This window comes from Triturus cristatus, chromosome 6 (genome assembly GCF_964204655.1).
Source record: "Triturus cristatus chromosome 6, aTriCri1.1, whole genome shotgun sequence".
Taxonomy (NCBI): Eukaryota; Metazoa; Chordata; class Amphibia; order Caudata; family Salamandridae; genus Triturus; species Triturus cristatus.
In genome coordinates, this window is record NC_140589.1 from 604,779,197 (window position 1) to 604,805,456 (window position 26,260).

Genomic DNA, 26,260 nt, shown 5'->3' on the forward strand with positions numbered 1-26,260 from the left:
CCTCCCCCACAAATAGAGCTTTCACCGGTGTCTAGTAGGTGTATCCCTATTGGAGGATTGCGTTCCAGGTGCAATCCGCAAGCAAGCATCAAATAGGGAGAGGCAGCTCTGGAAAGAGGACATTGTCCCCATTCTAGCACTGGGGCAGAGCTATGCCTCCCTGCCACAGACCAACGTGAAAGTAGAACACGCCTATTGGCACAGTCGGATTACACTTTGACTAATAAAAAAAGCATCTCTGGACATGAGGAATCTCTTCCCTTGTGTCCTGAATTTTATTAAAAAGAAAATGCATCTCGTGTTTCTTTGGAAGCATTTTCAGGTTTAATGCCCAGAACAACCTGTTCATGTCCTCGCACTGCAAGTGTAACGTGCTACACCTCAATGGATCACCCACAGCTTTAAAGTGGCTAACTAAAATACTTTTATGGTGTGAATGTGTATATATGGTGCTAGTAGGATTTAGTGGTATAAAGGATGTTCAAGTTAAGAAGAAATCCCTATAATGCTTGACTGATGAAGCCCATTTATTTTGCACACAGTACTGTAACAAACTTTTGGCGCTGGTCTTAAACAATACTTTAAAACAGCTAGGTTTTATTTATTTTTTAACAGTGTAAAGGTCGGATGAGTAACTTGATTTCTGGGGTAAAGAATTTCAGATAGATGGGCCAAGAGATGAGACAGCTCTGCCCTCTTTGGTCTTAAGTCTGACTCTAGGAATACAGACCAGATTTAACAACCACTTCTTAAACTCCGACTAGGCCATAGAGGGAGATTCAGCTAGCTACAAACTGATGGCCGCTGCTGATGGGACAAGGAAAGTCCACTGAAAGGCTCTGGAAAGCATGCACCCCTGTGTCAATTTAGACTTAGCAAGCTGTAGTGCTTTTCAACCCTACCTCTGCACAGATGGCAATCACATTTGTGTGCAGGCCCTTCTGTCAAATGGAGAAAGCCTGTCTGCAACTGGAGTATAAAGATGGGATAGAAACTTACAGTCAATTGCTAACTGTGAATTGGGGGCCCTAGCAGTGTCCAAGGGTCTTATTCGGAGGGAACTGAAAATTCTTCAATTTTTGGAATGCTGCAAATTCAGCCAGTTAATTGTACTCTGCATTTAATGTTTCCAGCAATAAATGAATGATTTTGAGTTGCACCCGTACCCTATATGAGGCCCTATGTTTTTTTTTTACTTTAGAAGAAGCAGCAGACTTATGGTTGAGCATCTCTGCAACTGGAAGTGATGTAAGGGTAGTCGCCCCTTTCTGTCTTGGTGTTAATAAGATGGGGATAATTAATGTCAGGACTATAAAAGAAAGTGTAAATATTCATGTAGAGTATTTAAGACAACATAATATGTTATACACTGTATAGTAAAGATGCCAGATGTATCTCAAAAATCAACGTACTTATTTAACATGATGAATGGCGGTGATTTACAACCGTATTACATTTCTTCATATACTAACTTCAATTGATTCAACATAGATAAGGAAGGGCCTATTCTATTCCTACAATGGGGATACAGAATCTGTGATTTTGAAGAATTCAATACATTTGTGGTAGAAGAGAACTGGTGATAGTGCCGCCTGCATACACACACCGGACATGCGGACTCCAACCCACATTGGTGCTTGTTGTGTAGAAAGGGAAACATGCCATCAAAGAATGATGGAAGAAACTGAAGCCCCTTATTATTAACCAAAAATAAGATTGTATCGTTCAGAAGTCTGCTCCCCTCAACCAATAAAAATGCAAAGCAAACCAATGGGCAGGAATGAGAAACTCTAACCATGCACTTCTAGAAATATAAGTAAATGTTATTTCCACCACGTTTGGACAAAGTCTTGGGCCTGACCTTGTTCTATCCTGCTACAGCACTGAACAGACACTTCAGGAGTGCACCGTGGAAACCACTTGTGGTGCTCTATCTATACCTCCTCCCTTAGCTTCTAGCACAGGGATACAGTGAGAAAGGATACCACTGCAGATGTTAGTAGGCATAGGGCCCCAAGGTGCCGAACTTTTGCAGAGCATCCCTCTGCCAAACTCTATAATGTGGATTCCTTGAAGGGAGGAAGGGGAAATTCCTCCAGTTCCAACAAGCAAATGCATTCATTTGAATCCAAGGACTCACTATGGCATACCTTCGTCATAGGTCACTGCACTATGATACACAGCAATGGAAACAGTTTTAGAGAAGGGCATTTATTCTGTTTGTTGCTTCTGTACCCCTTCATTATACATATAGAAACACTGCACCATGCCTTCGCCCTAAATACATTTTTTATTAAAGACACAGAGGAAGCAGAGAAAAAGATGGTTTATAGGCAACAATAAAAATATTGATCAACACTTTTGTATTCTCTATGGTTTTAAGCGCCAAAAGCTGCATAATTTTATATATACGTATACATATGCACACACACTGGTTTCATCAGATTAATTCACAGCATAATTCATACTCATTGACATGTTTTTGGTTGGGTATTATAATACAGTAGGAATATTATATTCTTTCTTTTTTTTTTTGCATTGTAATTGTGGAAACACTGAATTCCTTAAAAATAAACAGTTAAAACATAGGTGTTGTTGGTGTTTCAACCCTGGTTAATTACTCAGTCTTCATCAGGACTAATGACAGAGACAATTATGGAGCACCCCCTATCTGGCAAGGGTCATGTCAGTAACCAATCTGTGAAAATGTAATCTAAAGGATTACTTTACCCAGGGCTTTAAGTGGGCCAAGTCTTACCGGTGCTGAGCACCGGCAGTTTTTTTAAAGGGGGCCTCGAAACGGGTCTCTATCAGGCTCTGTTTTGTGCCCTGGCACAGGCGGTCCGTTTTTTCTTTTTTTCTGACTGCAGTGACAGCAGGCACATCCATGTGCGCGTGCGCACATTGCTCACTTCTCACTAGTGGAGAAGTTACGGCATGTCGTCATGCCAGGTGAGCGTTGTAGGTGGAAGGGAAATCCTTTAAAGAGAGTAATTTTCTCTCTGGATTGACCTTCTGTTTTTGTAACTCATGAGCAGCAACATTGTCGTGGTGTCACCACGGCTGTAAGTGGAACCTTTTTTCAATATTATATACATGCCAAAGTTGCTGCTTATTTATCTTATGCAACTAACAACCATTGACAAAGCCAATAGTCCCCAATGTTTGTAGGCATAATGTTACTTGTTGTATCATATATCTGGATGCAATGACAAACAGCTAAATAAAAGTCGGGCGGCACACTATGCTAAGCACAGATTTTAAGTTTATATGTTGTAAGCCACACCCTTTATATACATCGGCCACGCCCCTTTATGAGAAAAGAAAGTTATCTAATCAACATACCAATGTATTTTATAACAGTATTGCTACAAAGATATCATAACATAGACCAGGAACTCAAAGGCAAGTGTTAATGGGCCATGAAGCAGGATGGCATTCTACCCATGATTCAGCTTATCCGAAGCAAGACAATGACGTGTCCTTCTTGAGTACATCTTGGTTAAACGATTTGTGTCCTGAAAAAGTGATCCTTAATTGGCTGGGTGCAACGAAGCATCAACATCATCACCTTGCTACTGAATTGATGGATATTTGGTTCACTAGTACTAACTAGCTCAGATGGGACGGTAATGTCCCTACAAGAGGATAGATGTAAATAATAATTAGTGGCAGTAGAGAGCGGTATCCGTTCGGTACCTTTATTGTTGAGGGCTGGGATAACTACACTTTTGAATTTCTGAAACGGAATCATTTACACCTCTAAGTTCCATAAATATAAAGTCCCTAAGGAATGTAACTATTAATGCCAGTCTAACAGCATCACATTACCAACAAACAGGTGTCCTGTTTTATGCCCAATTCTCTTTGGCACGAAAATATCATCTTTTATGAGAGACTAACACTCTCTTACTTTTCATATACCATGAAGCCTTATTTACCACTTCAGTGGTGAGGACTAAATGTTCATATCCTCCCCACTAGGTAATCAGTGGAGGGGATGTGAACGTTTCACCTAGGCGCTGAAGTCAGTAAATGCTTCTGAGTCATACACAAAATGGATTTTCTATTTTATTTAAAATATTGAGCAGCAAGGGAGGCGCTTCAGCCTTCCCTCCCACATACACCTGCCTGAGCAACCATCAGCAGAGGAGAGGCACATGGAAATGGGAGAATATCCCCATTATAACGGTGCCTCTCCCTAGCAGACTCCTGCCCTGGTGTTGCTACAAAAAGGCTGTACCCAAGCAGGGATCCACTCACAAGACACTAGGGAGGCTGGAAGTCGGGGGTGAGAGGGCAGCCCCCTTGCCATGGCCAAGAGCCCCCTTGCCATGGCCAAGAGCCCCCCCTATAAAAAATAAAAGAGCATCATGAGTCTTTCTGCCTGTTTGGGGAGGCAGAAAGCCTACTAGAGGTCAAGGATTTGTTAAAAAAATGAGCTCGAGGCTGGCTCGTACTGGTATCGGGCCGCACCTCCAGCCCTAAAGACCCCAACAGGTTTCCCGGGGTGACAGAAAGACTGTCTGATACCCGGGTGTGACTAAAGTAATGGTATATTCCATTTATAAAGTCAATGTTTAATCTCCGTGAGCTCAATCAGGGATTACACAAAGTCCTTATCGTTGTGTTAAAACAGCTCCTTTTCTTTTTCTTTTTCTGGAGGCTCGTCCCGGATGAGTCCCCAGAAAAAAGATAAAAAGAGTTGTTTTTATACAAAGATTAGGGCTTTGGGTGTGATCCCTGATTCTGCTTTCAGAGAATCACCATTGAATTTGGGGAATTTCCTGGAACTGGAGAGCACTCTAGTGGCTGCCCACCTTATTTCTGTTTGAGCACTCTGAGATTACCACAATTATTAAACATTGAAATTTTTGTGGTGTGCTGCACTGATATAAGCTCAGGCCACCCTATAAGTTATTGTTATTACTTTTGCAATTCGCCAGTCAAGGCAAAATATTACAGACAAAAACATTGTCACCTATTGCTATTTTTATCGACTTATTTTTTAATAAAACAAATATTTTCTTATGAAATATCATGATCTACACAAAAAAACTATGCTTTTCAATGACCTTCTTTTCAGAAGTGAATAGATTGCTGAGTTCACCCTGGGGTTTCATACTTGTTTCCACCACAAAAATAGGACCAATTTAAACTTGAGAAATTGCAAAACCAGTAGAAAAAGTATTTTTTTTAACAATTCTTCCTGAAAGCTGGGACGAGGGCGATTTTAGCACGGCAACCCTTTTGTTGATGTCATTTTTTTTCCTGAAAACATATTTTTATTCGTCAATTTGCATATACATCGCAGGGCTCTGCACACCAGAGACATCTGCCGAATCAGACCATATGTAACCATGAAAGCATCAGACCATATGTAACCATGAAAGCAATCGACTTTTGTGAGCAAGATCAAAAAATACATAAGGACATACTAAATGATATAGAACCCCCCCCCCCAACTCCCTCCCTCCCTCACCCCACCCCCTTGAAATCGCACTAAGTCCGCATAGTCCTGTGCACCCCCCCCGCGCCTTTACAGAACAAGAAACTACCCCAATGAATGAATCTCGGCTACCGCTGGCGGCTCCAACCATAGGCCCCGATAGTCCGCCCATCGTTTCCAAATTTTATAGTGCTTGCGTGGGCATCCCCTGGCCACAAATATAGGTTGCTCTAACCCCATGCAAAAATCCAATCCATTCTTCCATGCAGCCACCGAGGGGGCCTGCGTCGCCTTCCATGCTTTAGCAATGTCTCGCTTCGCCAATGTGAAGCCTAATAGCATGAGGTGTCGTTTGTAGACATTGCCCCCTATCCCCTCCATGACATGAAGCAGGGCCAACTGCGGCGTACGAGGGAGCCCCCACCCCAGGACCTCTGAAAGGCATGCAAAGACCCCCCTCCAAAAGCGATCTAAGGATGTACACCGCCAGACAGTATGTATGAAAGTGCCCTCCTCCTGACCACAGCGAAGACACTCTGGGGAAGCGAACAGCCCCGCCCGCTACAATCGTGCCCTAGTAAAATAGACCCTGTGGAGATACTTGAACTGGACCAGATGGAGTCTCATCGCTATGGCCGCACCCCGCAGAGCTGCCGAGGCATCCTTCCAGTCTTCTTCCTCCACATTGCCCACATCTTCCTCCCAGTCCCCCCATAGCTTCTGCAGTGTGGGGGAGCAGTGTGTAACCAGGGATTGATAGATCCGGGAAATCTTCTTTTCCTGCAAGTCCCCCATGAAGACTTTCGCTTCCAGCGGACTAAATTCAGGGAGAGACTCCAGACCTTCCAGGCTAGGGGACAGGGCATGGCGAAATTGGAGGTACCAGTAAAATTGTGACTGTGGCTTAAGGAATTCCCTCTGAAGGTCCTGGAAGGGCTTGAGTGTCGTGCCCTTCAGGACATCACCCAGGGTTGAAATACCGATGTCGTCCCATCTCCAGAAACCCTGCAGGGCCACCAATTGGGGCAAGCGCCCATTATTCCACAGAGGGGTCTCTCGAGTCAGGGTATTCCACCAACCCATATGCCGCAGTGCCTGCCTCCAAATCAGGAACACCACCCGCGTGGCCGATGGCATCGCACCCCGCAACGTCGCCGAATACAAAGTGTGTGTAATGAGTGGCGCCCCATGAGTTGTCGTTCTAGTGCATACGCTGGGTCTCCCCTATCACCATACCACCACTCATTAAGGACCAGTAGGTGCGAGGCCTTGTAGTACGAGAGAATGTCCGAGGACGCGAGACCTCCACAATAGGTGGACAGGAAGCATGTACGCAGTGCTACGCGCACCTTTCCCCCCTTCCACAAAAATTGCCCAAGCACAGAATTCACCAGCCGGAACCCTCTGGACGGGATCGGGTACGGGTGATTCTGTAGCTGGTAGAGGAGCCGGGGAAGTGCCACAATCTTGAATATTGCCAATCTGCCAAACAATGTCAGGGGCATACGGGACTAGGACTTAAGGTCTGCACGAACCCGCTCCTTGTTGATGTCATTTTGAGAAAGAAAATGTATACTCTTGGGCACAGCACTCTTTTCTGCAAGTTGTAGCTATATTTTGGTTATTTTCTTGGCTGCTTCCAGGGCAATCCACAATTCCTGGTTACCTTTCGAATCCCCTACATGTAGGAAAAAAAGAACACAAATTTGACCTGGATAACTTATGTGAAAAAGAGTTATCAAGGACTATGCACAAACTCCACACAACATCAAGAGTTGGCCTAACGGCTAGGGCGCTCGACCTCGGACCTGGAGAACTGGGTTCGAGTCTCGGTAACGATGCTGAACATCCTGTGATTATGGGCATATCACTTAATCTCCCCGTGCCTAACAAAAATGTGCGTCCTCATGTAACATAACTGGTGCTATGTAAGGCGCTCTGATACCTGATTGGATTCGGGTCAAGTTCGCGCTATATAAAACTCTGCAAAAAAAACAAAAAACAGAGCTTAACACTGAGGGGTAAATACCTTTGCACTTACAAGATGAATTATTGAATAACAGATCCAACTGACCTCCCACTAAAGTGGGTACATCCTCAAAAAGTAGAATGGAGTACAAAGCTTGTACTGCAGATTTATACCACACATCTGCACTTATAACAGATGTTTACCAAACAAACAAGTTACCTACCCTCAGTAACGTTTTTTCTAATAAACACTATTTAACCACGATTTATCACCTTTAAACTATCAAAAGGTGCCAGTCTGGCTTTGTAAGATCTATAGTGATGCTCCCACATGCCTTTAGGTGGCGCCATGTGGCTCCAAGGTGACTCCATACCACCTCAGATGTAAAGTAGCAGAGCCTCATATAGGTCTAAAACCAGTACCCCTCGCAACAAAGCGTTCATTGCGGCCATGGCCTTGGTGGAATCAGCCCTTCAGGAGCTGGTGCTTCTTGGGCGGGACACAGCAGATCTTAAAACAGAGAAACTTTCCACCTCAAGGGTCCTCTTCTGCATCACTTGGGCTAAACAAAGAATCTCTACTACCTGGAGGGCTTAGGAGGAACATAATGTTGCCAGAGTATTGACTTGCCACAGTCGGCAGGAATCATGACCTTCTGCAGGAAACTCGCACTAGTACCAGTTTGCCACTAAGAAGGTGGTGAAGGGCGAATGGTCCAAAAGCACCTGCTTGCTGATATGGTACTTGGAATATAACAAGTATGCGCAAAGAACAAGTTCCAAAGGATGTCTAAAAGGGGGCCTTGCAATATACATCTCAGTTCTCCTAAAAAATGAAAGTACAGCAAATCAACATTCAACAGAACTGGCTACAGGTGGTTAAAATAGAGAACTGATCGCAGGGGTTAAAACACATCTTTTTATTTTACTTAATGTGTATATCAACCCGAACACCAGAGCAAAGGTGATCACAAAGAAACATCTGGAAGAAGCAATAACCAAATTGGCGACAGAGCATGATGCATATCACATAATAATATCTGGATACTTTAGTTCAAATCTGTTTTAGTTGGAAACACAAGATACGAATATAGCACCTAAAAACGTAGACTGGAATATTCCAGTACAGACAAAAACTGCATCAAGACAAAAAGACTGCTGGCGCTCTAAGTTCACGTGCTTACTTGTAAGCTCTGGTTTCCACAATTTGAACAGAAGGTTCATAGAAGACAAGCCTGCATCCAGGACACTCATTTCTCACAAGTCGATGGCCATAACAGACTATTCAGCTGCCCCACTATCTCTCTTCAAATACATTGGCGGCTTTTAGATTGAGGAATGGGAGGATAGCGACCATAACATCCAGATAAGATCTTTGTCCATGCGCACATCCTTCTGCCAATATCTTTATTGCCAATACCAAAGCAGGTGATGTGAAGAGACTAAGGCTGCACAGAGCTTTGAGAAGAGCAGCACCTTACAGCAGACTATGCGATTACAAAGTGGGAGCAATACTGAGAAATGCTGTTAAGACAGTTCTGTAAGAATAGGATCTCGGCACACGCAGTAAACATCAAAAGGATAACCTACACTTGGGTAACTAAACAGTGTATCTCAGCATTAAAAAGAGAATACTGTAAATTGAAAAAGAACACTACTTATACAACCCAGGAGGAGAAAATAAGAGTAATGCATCAGAATTATAAGCAGGCAGTGTGGACAGCCAAGAAAGACCATTGGGAAACGTTCTGGACTAGGGTGCTCCACACATGTAAAACAAGAAACCCTAAAGACATCTGGAAAATAATAAATGAAATTGATAAAGATCAATCCTCTTAATATAATACGAACATTTCTGAAAAATCAATGGTGCAGCGTTTGAAGAAGCTCTATTCCATCACACAGGCAACACAGGACAAGGAAAAAGTATTTGGCAATGAACTATATAACAGCCCTGGCCACTAGTGCTGTCACAGAAAAAAGTGCATACAAGAAGTTCATAGCCCGACAAGCACACCTTCAGGCGAAACTAATGTCGGATCCATGTTAGAAAGGTGCTCTTCAGGGATTCCTGATCAAAATCTAAGAATCTTAGAAAATATGAAAAAAAGAGCAAGGAAGACCGGGCCCCTGGTCCCTACGGCTGGCTGCTGCAGTCTTTAGGGTCAACACAGAATATTGGGCAAGAAATCTTTAAACTTTATACAACTCAGTGCTTGAAAACCAGTTGATTTCTGACTCATGGAATGGATCCATAATTCCCCCAATTTATAAAGCTGGCGATAGGAGTAATCCTGACAACTATTGATTAATTGCACTATTAGATCTAGACTCCAAATACTTCGCAAGCCTAGTTCTGCATGACTTAGGAGCATCGGTAAACACTTTGGTTTTCATTCCATGGAATCAATCAGGCTGTCACTCAGGGCAGTGCATGTTATCAAATCTTGCGGTCCTTAACATCTGTGTGACAACCGCCTTTGCTTCCAAAACTACGTTTTATAACGGTTTTGTTGATTTCAAGGTGGTTTTCGATAGGGTCCAGAGTGACATATTATTGCAGAAATTAACAAACAATGGGATCCCAACAACCATCCTGAGAGCAATCCAACTTTTGTATACTGAAATATGGCTCTGACTAAAGCTGGCAGATGGTACTAAACTCTTGTGGAAGCTATATATGACAACAGGACTGAAGCAGGGGTGTGTTCTCACCCGTTGCTGTTTTAACATATATATCTCAGATCTTTCATATTATTTAAACTCCTTGAATACACACTCGCCAAAACTTGGTGGCCTTCCTATGACTCACGATGTATACGCCGACAATTTGCTGCTACCGAGCTTAACCCCCATAGGGCTGCAGCATCTTTTAAACAGTCTCTTCCTTTACACGCAACAGGAAAAATTAGAAGTAAATCTCATGAAAATGAAAGTATTTAAATTCACAAAAAGAATTAGAACACCTGGCGCTTGGACTATTGGTGATCTCAGTACAAGAATCTCGGAGTGGTGTTTGACTCTAGAGGCTCCTTTATTCTGCATATGGAGGCCATGAAGTCAAATGGCACCTTCTTAACAGCAGGATTCAGTCAGCTTGTAAAAACCATGCACCGTCCCATTGTGGGACCCCTATAGATAGTGATGCCAGCTCAACACTTACCCACACTAGCATATGGCATTGAACTTGCAGTAGAGAAGACAGTAAAACTCTTGGACCTTTTAACTGCAAATACCCATCGGTCAACTATCAAACTTCCAAACTATACTTTACAGGTCAAGCTACGCCTAGAGTTTGGCCTCACAAAAGACAGCTGGGTTCACCTGGCCGAAAAAAAAACATCTCATCAGCCCAGGTCTATCAGGAAATAACTCTGAAATCAAAATCAGGCTAAATGATTATCTACAAGAGGCAATCCAATCTCTTCATGCAGGAATTTTATGGAATCTTCAAGTTTCACCTAAAGTATTCAACAAATACATTAACCGGATTACCAAGTCACATTATTCACAAGATGATAAAGCAACCCTTGTGAGGAAAGCTTTTGCATGCCAAGTCATAAATTCTTACAAGCTCCTAAGACCCCAGTCTTATTTTGATCATGGATATCCAACCATTTAAAGTTAGTATTAATGCACCCGCCTCTTGAGGCCAAGCCAACTCTGGACCAGACTCCTCCCTGGTCTAGACTAACTGAAGGAAACGAGTGCAAGCTCCGGGGTAAAAGAGAAGGCAATGATACATATTGTTTGTGTTTGTCCAGCGCTACTCCTCAAAAGAGGAAAATTGAGGGGCCTCTTCATTCAGATCGCAATAAGAACTTGTAGACAAGCACTAACCCAAGGCCTCAACCCAGCACACACACACCTGAACATAAGGGTGGTTACAATTGTAAAGCAATTTGTGGCTGAGGTAAAGGCTTACAACGGTGAGAGCAAGTCAGGAAATCTTATATGAAATGAATTAGTTAGACCATTAGAACTTGGCAACATCTGCAGGAATTGGATATATTAATATTTTGCCTACAGGATGTAAAAAAACCTTTTAGCTTAATACACTAACTACTTTGAGTCGTTTTTACCGTAATGGTTCTAATGTGTTATTTCTTTGTGCAATGGTTTTCAGTAACTATGCACTTCATTAATAAGCTTAAAACGTGATCTCAAATAGCCATCAGAAATCTTAATTTAAGGTCTGTAGTACACGTATCATCTAGTCTTGTCTCTTGAATTACATTACTGGAGCAAACTAGCCTCTAATAAATGATTTTGCTTTGCTCAAACTGATCTCCCTTATGGACATTTGCACGTAAACCCCAGCCATCTCCTTTATTCAACATGATGCATTTTATTTTCTAGGATCTTCTGCTGTTCATTCTCTGCATGGTCCAAATTGATTAGGTATGCCAAGAACGTATTGGTTTGTTCCCCCATTCCCACCTTTATACCCATTTCTCTTTTCGGTGCCAAAATAGTGATTCTCAGTGGTTAAACTGAACTCTTTCTCCTCTGCTCTCAGACATACTATTTCATTCCACAGACAGTCATACTCTTTCAACAGCACACCTGACACAAGCATGTTGGTCTCCTTCAGGGCAGTAACAGACTGGGGCCTACCCACCAATAACTTACATCTCGCTCTCTCCCCTGGAACATCATGACTAATTCCCTCAAAGGGAAGTAAAGGGTTGACCCTATTCTCGCATGAACCAAGACTACTATTCTGCCAAGATTCTCAGTGAATGAGGATGATTCAACACCAAAGAAGTTGTATTGCTCCAAACAATACTGTTGATGGTCTAATCTGTTTTTCACAAAACCTAGTTAATTAAGTTTTATTTTCAATTGATTGTGTATGGCATCTTTCTTTGAGGCAACAGAAGAGGCTGTCATTGCTCCCACCAGACAGGAGCCCTACTGACCATCATTTTGACCTTGTAGAATAACTCATTAATTTCTTTAATCAAAGGATCAATCTTCTCCAGCACAGCTTGAGCAGCTGTGTACTCTGCACATGCTTTACAATTGGTAACCAAACACTGTGGAAGGCTACTATTTGCTTTTTGTTTTCCAGCTTCACATATAATGCAGTCACAGATAAAATTTATGATAAAAAAAACAATCAACAAGATTATCAGTTACCAAAAAGAACACTACATGATTTTGTTTTTACATAACTAAAATGTGACTAATGCTTTAAGCATCAGTTTGTAGCGTATAGCGATGTAGATTCACATGCTCTGCATACTCCTGCCATTTAGTGTTGGGCTCAGGCATCTGCTAGTTGTTGAACTCCGAAGAAGTCTTTTGATTCACAAGATGTGCAGTGCCAATGCACACTGTGATGGACAATGCACGTTATTTAGCACTGAATCCATCTTGGATTGTTTTTGGCACAGCAGGTGAGAATGTATATGGAGTGCCGAGTGAGCGTAGTATAGTGCACCATGCATATTGTGAAGTGTCAGATAGGTGGCAAAACGAATCAATCTGCAAATAGCATATCCTTCTGGGAAGGAGACTGGGAGAATGTTAATCTACATCAGAACACACTACGAACTGATGCTTACATAGTACGTAACATTTTCTATTCTTATATGTGTGGCTGTCAATACACATGCTTTACATAGACAGTAAACCAGTACATTCCATAAGCAAAGGTTAGCGATTAGAATATGCAGAAGTCTGCAATGAAGTCCTTAAGACTGTCTGGCCAACCATAGTCTGCTGGCAGGCAAGGATGTCCATACAGTTGTGTTTGGTAAAAGTGTGTGGTATTGAGCAGGAAGCTACCTCGCAGATATCAGCTAGCAGGATGTTACCAAAGAAAGCTATGGTTGCACCTTTCTTAGAGGTAACATGTAGGGCTCCGTTATCGTTGTGGTGGCAGTTTGAATGCACTTGACTATCCATCTTGTTATACCCAATGTAGAGAAAGGATGGCTTTTGTGAAGTTTTGCAAAGGCTACAAAGAGTTGGTCAGACTTGAAACAGGGCATGGACCTATCGAGTAATAGTTAAAAGCTCTTTTAAATTCTAACAAGTGTAGAGCTCTTCCCGCTACAGAATCGGACTGCAGAAAGAAGAATCAGAGCTCTATAGGCTTATCAAGATATAATGGGGAAACCAACTTGGGGAGAAATGTAAGATTGTTTAAGAGAACCACACTATCCTCGTGAAACGGAATGAAAGGTTCTTGTAAGGCGAGAGCTTCTGAAGGACGCCAGAAAGGCCACAATCCAGAAAAGGCACTGAAGAGGGTGTGAGTGTAAAGTTTCAAAGAGTGGCCCCAACAGCCCTGTGAGCACTACATTAAGGTTCCACACAGGGACAGGAGGTATGACACCCTCTTCAGACTTCCCATGAATGCTTTGACTATTGGGATCCTAAACAAGAATGAATGTTTTGCAGTTAGGATGCAACAAACTCTAGGTGTAGGCGAGGCCCGACTTCTGTAGATGTGAAAGATAGCAGATGGTGTTGTGGACCTAAGGGTTTAGTGGGTTCAGGTGTTTGAAATTGCAGCAATGGACAAACGTCTTCCACCCTGCAGCACAGCCAGTCCGTGTAGTGGGGCAGTGTGCTTCCCTCAGAATGGTCATGTATTTGTCAGGTGCCTGATCGCTAGGCCGAGCGGTCTGGGATCTGGATGTATGATCTGGCCTTGTCTCTGTGTGAGAAGTTCAAGCCTGAGTGGGGAGTTTCTTGAGGGGGCTGACTGACATTTCCAAGAGCATGGAGTACAAGGGCTTCCGGGTCCAGGTGGAAGCCACCAGGATAAGAGTCAGGGATGTTTCTGTTATCCTCCTCACCACATACAAGAGGAGAGGAGGAAACGTGTAAGCAAAGATCCCTGACCAACTGGAGGCGAAGAGGAGTTGGGGTAGGATTTCCCATTACAGCATTCAACACGGCACAGAGGAAGGGTAGGATCGGTTAAGGTTGGAGGCGGGACCTGGCAGTATTTTTTGCACATTCCATGCAGTGGAGCAGGGAAACTACTGCCCGAGTATGGGCTGGGCAGCATCAGCCATTCTCGAAGTAGGTAAAGATGTGGGTGCCTGTACCCAGCACAGATGTGCGATCACCACCGCTAGGCACTTTGTGAACACCATAGGAGCTGCAGAGACCCGGAAAGGAAGAATTCATAATTTGTAATGATGTCCACAGAGGCAAGGTGCTGCAGTGGGCAGGCTGGATGGGTATGTGAAAGTAGGTATCCTTGAGGTAGAGTGCGGTCATGAAATCACCTTGTAGAAGCAGAAGGATGACGCCATCCAGGGATGTCATATGGAAATATTCCAACAAGATATCTTTGATTACAGGACTGAGGTCTAAGATATGCCTGAAGGAGCAGTGCTTTTTAGGGATGAGGAAATAAAGAGAACAGATTCCCTTTCCCTGCTGTTGTGTTGGCACTATCTATATTGCACCTTTCTGGGGAGTATTTCTACCTCTTCCTCAAGGAGATGGTCTCTGCTGAGGACAGTTCTGAAGGGTGGGATGTTGGAAGGGGATGTGTGAAATCATATGCAGTGACCATTGCACACCACAGCTAAACCCACTTGTCTGATTTGATATCCTCCCAGCGAGACAGGAAATCTTGTATTCTCCCCCCAACAACAAAACGTAATATACGCAGGACACACCTACCTGTACCATGGATAAACAAAGTTTTCGAGCACCAGTTCTAGAACCTGCAGAAAAATATATTAGAATGTGATTTCATTCAACTACAAATTAGTGCAGTATAACACAGACGTACGTGGAGAACAACATTGATCTAAAACACAACAGACATAAAACTCATTTGGAATTCAAAAACAGTACACAAGATACAAACAACAACAATAATGGGCTTAACATTTTATGAAGATCATTTCTGTCAAACAGTCGAATGCAGGCGTCATTCCAAGCAACACAGGCCAATTTTTCAAGCCAATTTTGTCACCACAAGTACATTTCCCATAAATAAAAACACGAGAGAAAGTTTATACCACTTTCAATAATAGGTTGTGTCTTGCTACAACTACCAATACAAGCAATAGCCAAACCAATAGGTCTGATTTTCTTTTTAAAGTGAAAAACTTCTGGAAGATGAGCATGAAAATCTGTTTCATATACCAGTGTTAAGATCCAGAGTGCTAATTAATGTGGAGGTTTCAGTATGGTGCTGTGGTATGGTAGTAAGGCACTGAGAGAAGGGGGCACTTATGCAGGGTAGGGGAAGTATATGCTTATAGCACAGTGCTGTGGTAGCAATATCCCGGGAGGTGGCAGTGTAGTTCTGGTGACATTTCTGCACTTATGAGTAAATGTCGTGCAATCTTTTGTTGTCAAGTGTGATTCCTAGACGGTAGTGGAGCGATGTAGGATGTGGAAGTGCACAGCTGTAATGCAGTATTGTGTTAATGAGGTGGTGAGATTGCAATGTACTGCGGCCAACCAGAGATAGTCGCCCCAGAGTGGCAAGTGGCACTTTGGCTTGTGATATGATATAAAGTGCAATGCTGGTAGTGGTTACTCAATGTTTACAGTGGTTGTGCAACAAACTTGAGTATTGAAGGGGCCAGTAGTGATGTGGTGATTAGTGGGAATGCAGCAGGTATAGTGCAAAGCTGGGTGTGCTATTGTCAGGTGGTTGACGACGTTCATGTATGTTTGGTCTGTCGGAAGCCTTTGGAGATTTTCCTGTTTATTACCCAGAGATCACTAAAATATACAGCATGTCTAAACAGTGTCATATTATAGGTTAGGTATTTGCTGTTGCCTAGATGGCTCATGAAAACTTTAATAAAAATATGTTTTAAAAAAAAACTCTTTTAGGCTATATGAATAATGCAACACCTGCTAGAGACTGCTGTAATAGTTGTGGAACAGGGAGGGGCCAATAAGTTGATCAATGTGTTGACGGTTGCTAATGGGAGTCAAGGTTGCCACTGAAACCAACGCCTGGAGGCTAAGGTGTATTTTGGAATCAAAAGACTCACATTCTCTAGGCTTGCCTGATCACTAAACCATAAAAGAACAGGTCTTCCACTGGGCCCCTGCAAGTTAGTGAAATTCCTCGACCCTCTTTAACTGTACTTCTTAGATACAGTTGTGTCACAATCCTCCGCGAGCCATACACCTACACCCAAAGTATTGCCTCCCCCAAAGCGCGCAGTACTGACAGGTCAACTGCAGATAGAATGTAGGAAAACAGATTATTATTTGGGGTGAGCAAGTGCTTGACGTCGACAAATTAAATAAACCAACCTGTGCAAAGTCCCTGTAAACGTGACATGAAGCAGCCAGGATTAAATCATAAGCAATGCGTAAATTATTTAAACAGTGCATACACAGTAGAAAAAGACACACCAAACACAATACAATTCCACAACCAATTGTAAAATAAAGAGAAATCTTTACTAGTTAAATAATACCAAAAATCCAACACGCTGAACTTGAGATACGAATTTTGAAAAGCACCAAAAAACAGCCACCACTGAAATTGTAGGCGCTACCGTTGAACCAAAGGCCAGATATTTGAAGCAGGATTGTTCCAAAGAACTTTTAGAGCTTTGAAGATTTCTTGCTAAAATATTTTTGAGCCCCAATGCAGAATGGGACTCAGTCATACTTTCGGAGATGTTTGAAAGTTGACCAGGTCGAAGCTGAAATTCAATCGGACGCCGTGGAACTGCCGGTCGGATACTTTTCTTTCTGTAAGTACTCAGAAGTTCTGTAGGAAATGTTTTCAAAAATTCTAAACTTTCTCCTGGTGTACTAACAACCACAGGAGTATACCTCTAAGGACCCCAGGGGATAGCGCTTACAGACACTCAGATGCCCACACCGAAGTTTAGTCCAGATCAAGCTGCGATACTTCCAAGAAAAGTCCACTTAAAGCTGTTGTATTCGTGCAGCCATACAGGAGGTCAGCCAAATGACCCTTGTAGTTCACTTCAGAGCTTGTCAGCAGATCTAGTACTCTTCTCATCTTCCACAAGTTCATAAAGGTCTCTGAGGAGGGTTCCTGGGTATGCCACATGTATGCCTGGCACCAGCTTGTGGACGGGGGTGACTCCTGGGCACTCACTAACCAATGAGGTAAAACGAAGACAACACGGCCACTTTTTTTTTTTTTAGTAGTCAGAGTTTGCACTTACTGCTAACAGTCCCAAAATGTCAAGCGGTAGAGTATTTTCAAGATTATTCTTTTAGACCTTAGCGCAGCCTTCTATATTATGGATCATCATACTCTCATTCAGAGACTCTCAAAGGCCGGTGTCAAAGGCAGAGCACTAGAATGTCTCACCTCTTTTTGGCAAAATGAGTCTTTCTGGGTCTTGGATCAGTCTTGCTATCAGTCTTGATATACAGCCACTCTTCCTCTGAGCTGTGGGGATTCTCACAGCTCCTCCCTAAGCCCCACCACTTTCTTTAACCTTTATATACTCCGTCTCACAGAGATTGACCATTCATTTGGTTTGTCATTGGTCTCATATGCCCATGACACTCAGTTGTTCAGTTCAATTTCTCCTTACCCTAGTTCCAGTCACCTTTCTTTTGCCCCTTGCTTCCAAGCGATAGCCAGTTGGATGGCCGGCTGCAAATTAAAGCTTAATGAGGTCAAAACAGAAGTGATGCTGCTTGGTAATAACTTTGGTAGCAACATTTCAAGTCCCCTACTTGATGTCCTGAGCAGGTTGCTAGCCCCAAAAAACAAAATAAAGAGCCTTGGGATGTGGCTAGATGTCAGTCTTACGATGGCCCATCAAGCAAAAAAGCTTGCCACCACTTGTTATGGCATCCTGAGACTGTTAACAGAGTTTCTCAACCTTCTCCGGTTCATACCTAGGAGAATGATCGTCCAGGCACTCGTGTTGTCTCACCTCGGTTATGGAAATGCCCTGTATCTCGGCTTACCCCAGTATGTCATTAGAAAGCTGCAGACTGTGCGGATTGCTGCTGCCTGAGTCTCAATGAAAATCCACAAACACCAGTCTGCTAAGACGGCTCTTAAGGCTCTCCACTGGTTACCAGTTGAACGCCGAGTGCAGTTCAAGATACTTCTCATTATGCATAGGGCATTCAACAATAAAGGGCCCTTTCTGTTGAGACTGTTTGCCTCCCCATACATGCCAGAGAGAACCCACAGATCCACTTCAGCTCACACACTAAGGTTTCCTAGGATCAAAAAATCTCGATGGGGAGGGTTTTCCACTTTGTTTTTGCCTACTAAACTTTGGAACACCCTGCCTCTGGACCTGCGCTCAATAGAGCTCAAACTTTCCTTCCGAAAGGCCCTGAAGTCTTAACTTTTCCGTGACTGATCCCCTTGAAGCCATATCATTTTACTGTGTCTGTTGCAGTGTAGGGAGGCTTCTGGATAGCCATGCACTATACAAAAACACTAGACTAGACGGCACAGCTGTTTGGTCACACTAAACTTGGGCTCTAAGGGTTGTGGGTGTATAGGTGAGTGCACTTTAGCAATCACTAGTTTCCTCCCACATCTAGTTCTAAAATCTAGTTTGAAGCAGGCTCAACACCCAGATCACAAACCAGAAGACGGGAGTCTGGTTGGGCAAAATCAGGGCCCCCTGCAGCCCCCAGACAGAGGATACAAAAGTAGCTCTGGCATTCTGTTAGCTCCCTTTCAAGTTGCCAAAGTTTTACATGTGGCTTGGAGAGACCTATAAGGAAGGATATGACACTGTTCTGCCATCAGGATGGCTTTCCCCACCCTTCTGTTGAGCTCAGATGGGTCATCTCTGCCCATTCAGGGAGTCCCGTAAATCACAGTGACCTACTGTGTGGTTCGTAGGAGAAATTCTTTATCTCATTATGGACTGAGGACAGGCTGGGAGTTGGCAGAGGAGGCACATGCTAATTAGCCCTCTAAATGTTCAAGCAGGTAAAGGAAAACTCAAAGGTTACATTTCCAATATATATTTAATAAACATCTGACTTTACCATCAGATTGGATTTTTAATAAATACAAAAATAAGTCTTTGAATGGTGTCTATAGCTGGTCCCGGTCAAACATTATAAAGTATATAAACTATACGTTGACTTTCCCTGGATATCAGTTACCACCTATTTATTTATTACTGTGTTTTATAGAGCGCAAACTTGACCCATTAGGGTATCAGATTGCTTTACAGGGAACATAGCATTGTACAGAAAGGCATAGAATCATCAAGTTAAAAAAAAAACGGATAGTAGGGGGCGGGGTATAGGATACATAAGAGATAGAAGGACACATATTTACAAATTACATTTACAGTTACTCAAGATGAGACACATATTTATAGATTACATTTACCATTACTCAAGGCAAGATTCCAGGTTTCTGGTGGGGTGACTAGGTAACCCGAGGGGAGACAATAGAAAGACGTAGATCAGGGCCATAGTGGGGTGTTGAGGGCAAAGTTTAAACGAGGAATTTACTCATAAGGAAGGTCTTGGTGTCATTTTTGAAGCGGGCCAGAGAGGGGATTTTTCTGACGTCAGGTGGGAGAGAGTTCCATATCCTTGGAACGGCTCCAGAGAATGCCCAATTGTACGTTTTTTTTTCCCAAAAGCGTGCAGGTTGGAGCAAGGGTCTCTGGCAGCCCGGGAGTTTCCGATTCCTCCGGAAATCACAAGTTTCCGTGCAAGATATGCAGGGGAGTTTGAGTATAAAGCCTTGTGTGTGATGCATGCTAGCTTGAGCTGTATTCTTGCTTCAAAGGGAAGCAAATTCAGCGCTTTCAGGTGTGGGGAAAAATGGTCCAATTTCCTTGTGCAGGTAAGTAGTCCGGCTGCCGCATTGAGGCAGGCTTTTAAAGGTGCCAGGGAGATCTTGGGTAAACTTGAGAGGGTAGAGCAGCCATATTCCAGTCTAGAGAGGACGAGTGCTTGGACAGCCATTTTCAAGTCAGGAGCATCAAGGAAGGGTTTCCGTTTCCTAATGTAGCTCAGGTGGAATCTGGCTGATTTGGCCATCGAATTGATGTGGTCCCGCATGTTCAGGTTGCTGTCAAGGGTAATTCCCAGGGATTTGGCTGAGTCCACGATGGTCGGTGGACAATTTAAAGCTGTGATAGTGTTAATTCATGTTCGAATCTCGTGGTTGGTATTAGGAGGGGAAATTAGGAGAAATTCAGTTTTCTTAGCGTTGAGTTTAAGATGATTGGAGGCGATGCATTGGACAGTGAGTTTCAGGGCTTCATTCAGGGAGAGGATCTCTTTGAGGTATGAGCTTTTGATGTAGATCTAAGTGTCATCAGCATACATATGGTAGGAGACATTTTCAGTGCATAGCACTTCGGACAGCGGTTCTACGTAAAGGTTGAAGAGGATGGGGGACATGGTTGAACCTTGAGGGACTCCAACCGTGACTTTTGTACAGGATAAGGTCTGCAATATCGGCAGCGTGCTTAGCTGCAGATCGGCAGTTGATTAAGAGACCAGACAGAAGATTTGGAGGGAGTTTCGGGAGACTGGGCGGACAAGTGAACAGGCGCTAGATTTCTTTTGACCACATTTCTGTTGCGGAGGGTTGCTGGTCTGTTGGGGTTGATAGTGATTGTGCGGATGGCATGTTCGGCCTTCACGTCAAGAGGATAAGGGGTAGCTGCAGTAGAGTTGTAGTCCCGGAGGATGGCAAGGATTTCCATTTCAGTGAGGTCAAGCGAACCAGGAACGGCAAGAGTAGAGTTGTAGGAGAGGACAAGAGCAAGGGTTTCCTCCTCTGAGCCACCCGACCAGTAAATGTAATCTTGGATCAAATCATTGGTGGGAGCATCGTGGAGAGGTGTGGCTCACTGGTTAGAGTGGAGAGGTGTGGCTCACTGGTTAGATGTGGAGAGGTGTGGCTCACTGGTTAGAGGCGGCAGATCCGCAAGCAGAGAATCGGCCAGGGACCAGGGTTCAATTCCCGACGCGGCAGGGTCGTGGACCAGGGTCAAAACGGACTCGATAATTCTCGCCTCGGTACCTACTCTAACCAGGAACACACTCGGCAACTCTGGGCATTAGCTTGCCTCATCTCCACAACGGCCCCCCACATTCGCCAGGGATGCCTGGTTTCACCTTGGAGATACCCAGGAGGGACCATCTCACAGGGATAGCCAGGACGGGTTCCCCAGCGGTCTACAGCGCCACGACGCCTCAGGGCAGCAGTGCGCTTTACAAGACACATACATTTACATTTACATGCCATTTCTAATGTCACACATGTTCTACTCTCAAATATTATGCACTCTACCTTAAATGCAGCAAGGTGTGCTTAGGGGTGACATATTTAATATTTAAAATCAGTTTTTCTACCTGTCAAAAGGGCGCTTTTGACAGGTCTGTGCAGAAGAGTTCAAGTTGCTACACAGGATAGGCCTGAAGCCATGTTTGCACTGCCCCTGTAGTGGATGGCACAACAGGTGCTGCAGTCGACAAGTCGCATTTAACTTTCCATGGCACAAGTGTACTTCTGCACCATATACTATGGCCTTATAGCAGTGTTTCCTAAACTGTGTGTCGTGACCCCCTTACAGGTCGCAAGCCGATTTTTGGTGGGTTGGGATAGTCTGAGTGATAAATAATCATGTCTTTAAATGCTATATGGTATATTGTCACATTTGCGGTGCTTCAAAGACAGAGGTCAAATGTCAATCTATGTCTTCTGACAAGTTGCTGCTTTTCTTTTAACCTGGGATTGGTGTTAACTTTTCTGTGTTGGACTGCAAAGTGTGAGGAGTTTTTGAGGTGAATTATGTAACAATCTTAGGGTGTTGTTTTTGCAACACAACAAAATGTAAAAACCTATAAATAACCTGTATGCATTCAGTAGTTAGGAAAGCAAAAACAGACGTTCAATTTGTTATGTAAGTCTGAAGTATGCTGGGAACAGATTTTGATAGGAACAAAATAAATAAAGCCACTTTAGTGATGCACACAAATGATAAATATTCACAGAAACCCTATTTACATTCATTATACAATTTGAGTGCTGTATCTTTCTTCGTTTTATCAGAAAAACTGTAGGTTTGTGAAAAGTTAGTGACCATTTCAATGGAAAATGTGTGGTCTGTAAATGACAATGTGCTACCACATGATGCTTTAGTTCCATTAAAAAAATCACCCTTCCTCATGTCCATTAATAGGTGGTTCGATAAGGTTTGTTGCTCTAAAAAGTGGGTTGTGGTTCTAAAATGTTTGGGAACCACTGCCTTATAGAAAAGTTAAATGTGCCAATTAGGTTTTAGTCCAATTTTGACATGTTTCAGGGATCAGAGCACATACTCTGAGCACTGGATAGCAGTGTCCCAGAGTTCTAGTTCAAGACATCGAGCACGTGAATCGCAAAGAATGAAACATTGGGGGTGAACACCCAGAATGTGGTCACTTTGCAACACAGGGTAATGTTATTTAGCCTACGTGCGTCTTTTCAAATACCAGGCACCCTACCCTGTGGGCTATAAGAATCTACTTGAGGCTGACTTATCCAGTCTTTAAAAGTAGCGTTTCATCCTTTCAAAAAGGGTAATTTTTACATGTTTGCATACAGGTTTAACCCCTTCTGTGCCACGCCCTTTCCCCCTCCTGTGCCGGGCGTTTCATTAGTGGGTGGGGTTCATGACGAGATAGTCTCGTCATGGGCACAGCGCGACCGTGCTCCATGACGAGACTCTCGTCATGGGCACAGAAGAGGTTAAAGGTTGCAGCAGTCAGGCTACACATGCACGCTTGAAGTCAGTTTTCCTTGTCAGCCTAAGGAATGGCATAATACGTGCTGCAGTCCACAGATGACACTGAACAATATATGCCAATAGTGTACATTCCTGCATCATATAATTTTACTGGAAAGTCTAACACGCCAACTGGGGATTAGCCAATTTTAACATGTTTTAGGGGTCAGAACACATACAATGGGGACTGGACAGCAAAACCATCTTTAAAAGAAGAAACCAAGTAAGAGGACCTCATTTGCATGCCCATCTGCACAGAAAGTGACAACACTGAATTTCCCATCATCCAGCTGCACAGAAATTGACATCACTCAATTTCCCATCATCAACCTTCACAGGAAGTAACATCATTGATTTCCAATCCTCTATCTGAAAAGGAAGTGACATAACTTATTTTCCGGCCACGATACCCTGCACTCCTCCCTCCACCTAAAATTAATTTAATGGCGTCTGCTGCTCAGACACACAGCGGGCGGGCCGAAAGCAAGCCTTTCTGCACCAGTCCGTCCCTGAACCGTGCCCAATGCCGTGAACACGGATTATCCTCCCTACCAACTTCTAACTGCTGCGCTCCTACGTGTTCTTAACCCCAGCCGCCACTCACCATACTGCTGCCACACAAAGAGCTTTCACATGCGCCTCCTGCAAATTCTCATGCACTCTCTCACACCCCAGATCAACCTCTCTCACACCCCAGATCAACCACTCTCACACCAACAAGCCACCCACTCAAACAGATCAAACACCACCCAAACAGCATGCCACACTCATATGCATTCTCCTCAACACTTTCTCCATTACCAAACGCACCACAGTGATACAGGACCTACTGCACGACCAATCTCCAGACCTGCTCTTTCTCACGGAAACATGGCTAAACGGTAAAGAGCCTTTAATGCGCGGCTGCTAGTGCGCATACCATTACTTCGCAAGCGTTACTACCCTTGCGATGTTACAACGCGTACCATAAGTACACAAGTTGTTACATCGCAAGCGTTGTAATGGTATGCGCTATTCACATTGTTGTTTGGAAGGAGCTTCCTTTTTTAAACAACGACTTGCAGATCGGACGTCGCTGGAAGCCGCTGGAGAAGAGAGGAACCACAAAGGAGAGAGAGGTAAGTGTAGTTTTATGGGGTCGTGCAGCTGTATTCTCTTAGGTTGTAGGGTTGTCTTTGAGTAGTGTAGGGTCGTGCTGGGGCTAGTGTTTTAAGGTAGTGATGTGGTGTATGTGTAGCGTAGTGTTTTAGGGTTTAGGGTAGTGTCAGGGGTTGTGCAGTGTAGTGTGTCAGTGGAGGGAAGGGACTGGCGGTAGGGGCAGGGTCGTGCTGGGGGTAGTGTTTTAGGGTTTAGGGTAGTGTTGTGGTGTTAGTGTAGTGTAGGGTAATGTATTAGGGTTTACGGTAGTGTCGGGGTGTAGTGCACGGTAGTGCCTAGCTGTAGGAACAGGACTGGGGTTGGGGAGGGTTGTGCAGGGGTAGTGTTTTAGGGTTTAGGGTAGTGGTGTGGTGTTTGTGTAGTGTAGGGTAGGGTAGTGTTTTAGGGTAGTGTTGGGGTGTCGTGCAGGGTGTGTTGTAGTGTAGGGAGCGGACTGGGGGAAGGGTGAGGGCCGTGCAGGGAGTCGTGTTTTAGGGTTTAGGGTAGTGGTGTGGTGTTTGTGTAGCGTAGGGTAGTGTTATAGGGTTTAGGGTAGTGTTGGGGGGTGGTGAAGTGTAGTGTTGGAGTGTAGGGTCCAGGAAGGGGGATGGTCGTGTAGGGGGCAGTATATTAGGGTTTCGGGTAGAGAAGTGATGTTTAAGTAGTGTAAGGTAGTGTAGTGTAGGCATGATTTTAGTGCGATGTTTTTAATTAGCATAAACCATAGTACATTTATAACCATTTGCGTTATAAATGCATGCGCAGATAAAACTTTAGAAGTAATGGTTTATGCTAAGTAAAAACATGCGAAGGAATGGTATGCGAAGTATCGACATACATCCGGCTAAACACATCCTCAGCACTGGAAATTGAAACAGCCATACCCGCTGGCTACAAGATCGCTAGGCAGGACAGTCGGCACAAGCCGTAAGTGGTGTCGCAATCATATTCAAAGATACCAACAGATGCACCACCTACACTGACAACCCCGCCGCCACCAGCTACATGGAACACCTTACATTCAAAATAAGCATCACAGCAAACTTTTCCATGGGCAGAACCCTCATATACAAACCATCCGGACCCTGCACCAATTTCGACAGTGACATCATGGACTTCGTCACACCCCTTATCATCGCCAGCACCTTCATCCTCCTCAGAGACCTTAACCTTCACTTAGAAGACCGCACCAACTCAAACTCTACAGCCATTCTAGAAAAACCTCAGAAACCTTTGCCTCACTCAGCAAGTTACTAAACACCACCAGACACCTATTGGAACCGATTTTCTCCTTTATCAGCAATATCACAGTTGACAAACCGGCAACTGTGACCTGGACAGACCATGCCCGCCTCAGTTTATACATACCCAACACCACCACAAACCTACCGCCATCAGAACTGCCCGCTGCAGCTGGAAGAGCAAATCATAAAAGGAGTGGACTTCTTCTGCCTTCTCCAAGCACCTGCCCAAGCACACCAGCAACTTGCCAAAAGCCATCAAGAACCTAAACATCTATATCAATGCAAGCCCGTCACCCTGGCTCCCCTTAAGTGAAACCCCACGGCAGGAGCCCGACCACAGGCCAGCTCGCCACAGATTAAATCAGGCTGATGAAACACCACTGCATGCAACGGGAGCAGAAATAGTGAACAAATCAAGACACCGCATATTAAGACATCTTCAAATCAGCTCTAAGACGCTACCACTAGAAAGAATGGAACACCAAGCACACAGCTCTTGCATATAACATTGATACCAGCACTAACAGCAGCAAGGAAATCTTAGCCTTCAGAAATTTCACAGCGCCTCCCACGACATCACCTTTGCAACAAGCTCTTGGAATTGTTCTGTAACAACATGACCTCCATGTACAGCAACTTCGACCCTCAACTGGACCCGGGCTGTAATAACTCATCTTCCCATCACAGCCGAATAACGAACCCTGACCTTATGGCCTGCCATCACCACCACTGAAATAGTGGCTATC

At 43.9% G+C, this 26,260-nt stretch overlaps 1 protein-coding gene across 5 annotated transcripts in view; it reads right to left on the bottom strand.

The window, feature by feature from the left end:
- Positions 1 to 26,260, bottom strand: part of SNX14 (sorting nexin 14) — a 609,680-nt gene that overhangs the window by 493,334 nt on the left and 90,086 nt on the right. For all 5 annotated transcript variants that reach the window (XM_085611049.1, XM_085611048.1, XM_085611046.1 and 2 more), the window contains exon 5: positions 15,071 to 15,114. In XM_085611049.1, coding sequence (XP_085467175.1) covers positions 15,071 to 15,114 — 44 coding nt within the window. The remainder of the gene's footprint in view (positions 1 to 15,070; positions 15,115 to 26,260) is intronic.